Source organism: Nematolebias whitei, chromosome 14 (genome assembly GCF_014905685.2).
Source record: "Nematolebias whitei isolate Nwh7 chromosome 14, NemWhi1, whole genome shotgun sequence".
Classification (NCBI taxonomy): Eukaryota; Metazoa; Chordata; class Actinopteri; order Cyprinodontiformes; family Rivulidae; genus Nematolebias; species Nematolebias whitei.
The window spans coordinates 15,831,844-15,837,995 of record NC_056511.1 but is presented as its reverse complement, the minus strand read 5'-3'; the positions used below and the strand labels follow the sequence as shown (position 1 = coordinate 15,837,995).

General features: G+C 37.3%; 1 protein-coding gene across 1 annotated transcript in view; it reads right to left on the bottom strand.

The window, feature by feature from the left end:
- Window positions 1–237: 237 nt before the first annotated feature.
- LOC119419951 (proto-oncogene DBL) overlaps window positions 238–6,152 on the bottom strand; it is a 44,453-nt gene continuing 38,538 nt past the window's right edge. The window contains exons 23-26 of the mRNA XM_037687322.1: window positions 2,682–2,854; window positions 2,385–2,497; window positions 678–790; window positions 238–409 (exon numbers count right to left, since the gene is read on the bottom strand). Coding sequence (XP_037543250.1) covers window positions 328–409; window positions 678–790; window positions 2,385–2,497; window positions 2,682–2,854 — 481 coding nt within the window. The 3' untranslated portion in view covers window positions 238–327. The remainder of the gene's footprint in view (window positions 410–677; window positions 791–2,384; window positions 2,498–2,681; window positions 2,855–6,152) is intronic.

Here is a 6,152-nt window from a genome sequence, read left to right as displayed (position 1 = left end):
ATTATCTAACATCGAAAATAAAATCATTTCACTGTCATTTCAATCGTCTACTGCATCACTGCTAAAATATACAAAAATGGCTTTCATTTTTTACAGTCCTTCAAGGTTTACAGTGAGGTTTATAGCCATCTGATGTGAAACTCTCTTAGTCTTTTGAGAACTAAAAGTCTGTGGATGATGTACTTCAGTATGAGTCAGATGCCTCTTTTTACTTTGTGGAATAAGGAGTCTGTGGGTTTGGTGGGATGTCTGGGTAAATAGTGACCCAAACCAGAGGCAAAAACAGAAGAAAGTATGCTGGGTCATCTAATCTGATTGGATTGGCTCTCAGCAGGTCTCTCCCAGAATCCTGTGCAAGTCTTCAGGCTGAACACGACCTTCCTCCCCACGACTGATATTCTTCACTATCCTGAAATTACAAAACAAACAACAATGAAAAACAGACAAACATATATATTTTTAATCTTCATTCTGCTTTATCATTCAACCTTTATTTAAACTGGTTAGCCCCATTGAGCCATGAGGACTCATTTACGAGAGAGACCTGAAGTTTAACAAAGAGTGATGACAACAGTGGACGGCAACAACAATAATAGACAATCACAAAGGATGCATACAAATATAAGTTGTTGTTTTTTTTCCCAAGATTTCAGAAACATGTGCCTCTTGTACGTTACCACATTCCTGACGAGTCCTCATGCAGCAGCTGGATGACATCGCCACAGTTAAAAATGATGTCATCAGTGCTGGCCATGCTGCTTTCCACCATGACCCTGTACCTGCCCGCCACCTGGACAGGTAAACGAAACAAACAAAAATAGATAAGGAAAATAATAATAAATGAATTTAAAATTGACAGAATCATTTGTATGGTCTTGGGTGACAGTTTATACATTTTATCTACAGTAACGTAACGTATTTTCCGACGTATAAGTCGCAGTTTTCTGCATAGATTTGTCAGTCCTGCGACTTATATGCCAAAGCGACTTATATACTTTTTGAAGTGCATTTATTAAGGAAAAGTTAAACTGAGACACACCTTTGCTATAATGTCGAGCAAACAAATAATTGTTTTTAAGTGTAAATCTTGTTAAATTTTGAAGAACTGCAACAGCGAATCCTCCCGTGCACACTCTCTTCACTCAGTTGGTGCAGGCGGAGGAACGCTGGAGAGCTAACGGCTCCGGCCGCGATGGATGGATGATAGATGGATGGATGGATGGCACTGCCCAGGTGAAATGAAGCTGTTTTGACCATTAAATAAACGTGACGGGTCAGCAGTGACGCATAATAAATGTGACTTATACGCCGACTATGGTATGGAAATATAGTATATAACATCCAAAAAAGTTCAATCTGGTCCTCTGGACATTCAAAAAAAAACAAAAGCAAAACAAAGCAAAAAAATATCAAGGATGAAGATGTTCACATCCTGGACAGAGAGGAACGATGGTTTGAGAGAGGAGTAAAGGAGGCCATCTTTGTGAAAAGAAATCGTCCATCATTAAACAGGGGTGGAGGCCTCCGGGTTCAACTGTCCCCCTCTTACAATGCTGTGACTGCTAGTATCACTCAGCCCTCTGTGAGTAGTAAACAGCCATCAGTGTGCTAATGACCCATTGTTAGGCTGATGGTCCTTCTTGAGCATGTGATCAGCTGGTTTTGGTTGTCAGCAGCAAACTGGTTGATCCACTCTAAGAAGGTGCTATTTAAGAGACTGAGCTGAAAACAGCACCTCAGACTGAGGAAGTCTCTTGGATGAGAGACGAAACGTTTCTACATTTTTTTGCTTTGTTTTGCTTTTGTTTTTTTTAGAATGTCCAGAGGACCAGATTGAACTTTTTTGGATTTTTCTACCTGGATTATTGAGCATGCATCAGGATATAGTATATAACAAAAATAATATTGGTTTTGTTGTGAGTGACCATGATCATCCCCCCCACACCCACTTAGAAAAAAGTAAATTTAAAATTTGAATTTAAAAATTGCAACTAAATCCAATCTCATACCTTTGTTTAAACAGATTTAAGTATAGAATGGGTCATAGTAGTCTAAACCTGACAAAGTGGGGGCGCAGGTGGAAAAACACCACACAGCTGGACCATTGTGAAGTAGTGAAAAACTCTCTTGTTAAAAAAATAAAGGAGGATAACTAAAAGCCTTAATCCCTGCAGTAAAAATGTTTTGTGTCATTAGTGTCTAAGCAGCCGTGCGAAGCAGCTCCTGAACTGATCCTACCACTTTAATGAAGAGAACCAACAGGTCAAGCTGAGCTTTGCTGTCTTATGTAAGCAGCTGATTTGATCACAACTTTATCCTCACAATGAACTAAACATAACGGATATTTTGTGTTGTAGAGCATGTGCTGTGACTGTAACTGTCACCAGAGGTGAAGGCTGATCCTCTTCCTCCGAGTCTGATATAGCAGAGAGGTCCGTAGCTCCCCAGTCCTCCAGGCCCTCGCAGATCGCCACGGAGTGAGCAGGAACAGGCCAACCTGCAGAAGACAGACACCTGAGACAGCTTGAAATTGTATTAATTTATTTGACACAACTTTTCTCAATTTTAATTTAAAGTCAGGAAAGCTGTGCCTAAACAAGTGTAGACCCAAATGAAACAAAGCTACATGCTAAAGAAGACAAAGTTAAAATATCACCGAAAAATATATAACTGTGACTCACTGCGCCGAGGTGAATGAACTACGGGCTCTGAGTGGGCGGGGCTTGAATGAGTGGACTCCTCCCGTCTGAACCTGTGGGAGTGGCTTGTTGCCGAGGAGCTGTGAGGAACAGGAAGACACGCTGAGCAGCCTTCCACCGGCGCGCTGCCCCACGACACACACACCTCTGATGCACTAAACCGCACAAGCAGGGAAACATAGACGAGCACGACAAACGAGACAAGCAACAACATCCAGCGTGTCACAAAACGAGTTTTGACTTCATCCACAGTCAGGAAGTTAACACAGCGTTCCTACATATTCACAATCACATATATATGTGAGCAGCATCTGATTCAGATCTTTGCCACCTACATATTGTATTGTTTTCATCATAATTATAAAAAATATAGAAAAGACCAGGATCAGATTGCCACAATATAAGGAACTTTCATTTTATGTAAACAATATTCTATACACAAACATACAGACTCTGAATAAAGAGCATTTACAATAAACCAGCCTGCTTTAACTTGCTTTAAATGGCAGATTTGTAGAATTAGTAAAAAAGTCTACTGAATAGAAACAAATGATTAGCATAATTACAGTAAACGACTGAACAGATAATCCAAAATAACTCAAATTCATCTATCTTGTAGATAAAGCAAAAGCACTTTATTTACCTGTATCAACAAATGTCATTTAATGATTATTCAAAGGGTTAAAAATCTTCCATCTATTAGTAAAAATCTAAAGGTTTCCTACAGAAACAGACATGGTAGTCCCATGTTTAGTTTGAAATAAGCCTGTCATGATAACAAATATTGCTGGGCGATTAATTGTCTCAGAAATTATTGCGATAAACGATAATATTGTTTGAAATTTGACAATAATTACTAATTACTAATTATTGTCAAATTTAAGAAAAAATGGTTGTTAAATTATTTTGTGTTTCTCATCCCTTTTATTTGACCACCGGATGACAGTATAAGACTGTTTGAACCGAAGGATGGATAGTGAGGGAGAGAGCAGTGTGTCTCTTTAAGAAAAATGGGAAGGAGGCACCTTGACATGACATGGGTTGTCTCTCTTCTGTCCTCAAAATGGCGGACGCTTGGTGTGGATTGAGCTCTTTAGCATAACATGTCACACAAAGCTTTTAATAAAAAATAAGTAAACAAGTTCTCAGCTTCTTTTTGCAGAGAAAAACTTTTTACACAAAGGCACGGGTTTCAACAGTGAATTTTGGAGCTTCAACAAGACAGAGGTTTTTTTCCCATGGTCAGCCTGTTAGTTTAGCTTGTAGCTCAGCTCATAGCTTTAGCTTGTAGCTTAGATGCTTTTAACGATACAAAAATGCAATTTTGGATGGTTAAAATGGATTTTAAAGAGAAAGGGAGGGGTCAGTGAAGAGCACCAGAGTTTAGCTTTTTATCATCCAGTGTCTTCAGAGAGACAGAGACACGAAGAAATGATAAAACCGATAAATGCAAATAAGGTTGATCATTTTCATTGATCGTGTGATTAATTCATTTATTGTTTATTGCGACAGGCGTAGTTTGAAAATGTGTGAATATATATGAACACAAGGACGATCTGTGCAGAATGACTGTTACAGCATCTATTAGTACTATGTATGTGTTAAAGCTGTAATTCAGTGGTAGAGACGATGTCATAATGTTGGACTCCAGACTTATACTGAAGGTTAGTTTCTCTGAGCGACTAACTCTGTTGTTTCTTTTTCCACTGACTTGACTCTTCCAGCTTGTGTATTTATTTTGATCTGTCTGCTGTGTCTGTCTATTTTACCACTCCTACTTTTCCCCCCTCATTTTTCAAGCAGGGTTTCCCAGATTTTCTATGTCTCCTTATGACATGGCTTTCTAAATTTAGAACCTTTTTGTGCACATTTATGGATTTACTACAAATTTTTCTGCAGCACATTTAGTGTTTTCTGTTAGCTGACTGTCTCTGAAACATCTTTGCAACATGCAGCTTTATTCTTTTAGGACATTTCAAGTCTCACCCAGAAACCACAGAAGGTGTCATAAAGATTGCTGCACGCAACAAGATACATCAGCCACAAAATCAACACGGATGGATTTTAACTTGCAGATGATAGTAAATGCTAAATGATTTTAAAATCAATTTTCCACATAATGTATGAAAACCATGAAATGTATGACATAAATCCAACATTAATCATGCCAGCATGCAAACACCAATGACAACTCCAACAGTAATGTTGCAAGCACACGAAAAACACCTCGTAATGTTGTTTGTTAAACTTCATCCTGGAGAAGGATTTTACTTTCAGCAAACAAGCTGACAACTATAAAATATTTAAAAGGACTAATAAATGTGTTTTTGAATGTTAATCCCTTAAACTATTCCTACATTTTTCGGCATCGGTCTCATTCCACAATTTGTGCCATTTCAACAAATCATATATCAAAACGTCCAGCTCTTTCAGGACAGTCCTGTTATGATTTTTGGTGTTTGTGCAACTTTAGCTTTTTGAAATATTTAGGCTTTTCTGACACTATTTTCTCATAGAAAATGAAATGAGATCATTTTACATCCTTCATATCTTTAGATCTGTTTACAACCTTTTACTGCTCCTTTCACATTTTGTTCTGATTCAGCTTCTTTCCCCTTCCTTGTGTAAATTTAAACTTTTTTCAGCTACTTTCAGCTAATTTCAGCTGTTTTTATCAGCTACTTTGTGTTCCTTTCAGATTCTTTCTGCTAACTCCAACATTTTTGTGCTGCTTCTTGTAACTTCTTTCTGCTAATTTCAGCTTATTGCTGCAAGTTTCAGCTATTTCTGCTATTTCAGCTTGCTACTATTTAGCTGTTTTTTTGCTCATTTAAATTTTTTTGCTAATTTTGCCTTTTTTGCACTGATTTAAACTTTTTTCAGCTTAATTCAGCCAAAATGTGCTCTTCCCACATCCTTCTGGTAATTTCAGCTTCTTTCTGCTTTTTTAGCTACTATTCAGCTGTTGTTTTTTTGTTGTTGTTTGTTTGTTTGTAAATTTCTGTGGTTTTTTTCATATAATTTCCACTTTTTAGTGCTTATTTCTGCTTCTTTCAGCCTATTTGGGCACAACTGAGCACTCTCCACTTCCTTCTAGTAATTTAATCTTCTTTCTGCTTTTTAAGCTACTACTCAGCTGTTTCATTTTTTATTTTTTTTTACATATTTCTACTTTTTTCAGATAATTTACATATTTGTGCTCATTTCTGCTTCTTTAAGCCTAATTGGGCACAATTATGCTGTCTCGACTTCCTTCTGGTAATTTAAGTTTCTTTCTGACTTTTCAGCTACTTTTCAGGTTTTTTTTTGTTTTTTTTTTAAACATATTTTTATTGATTTTAACAGGAGAATAAGAAACATACAGACAATCACTTACAGATACTTAAAAAGAAGACCTAGACCAGACAAAAAAAAAAAAAAAAAAGGGTTTTGCAGCAGACTCTCAATAGACCC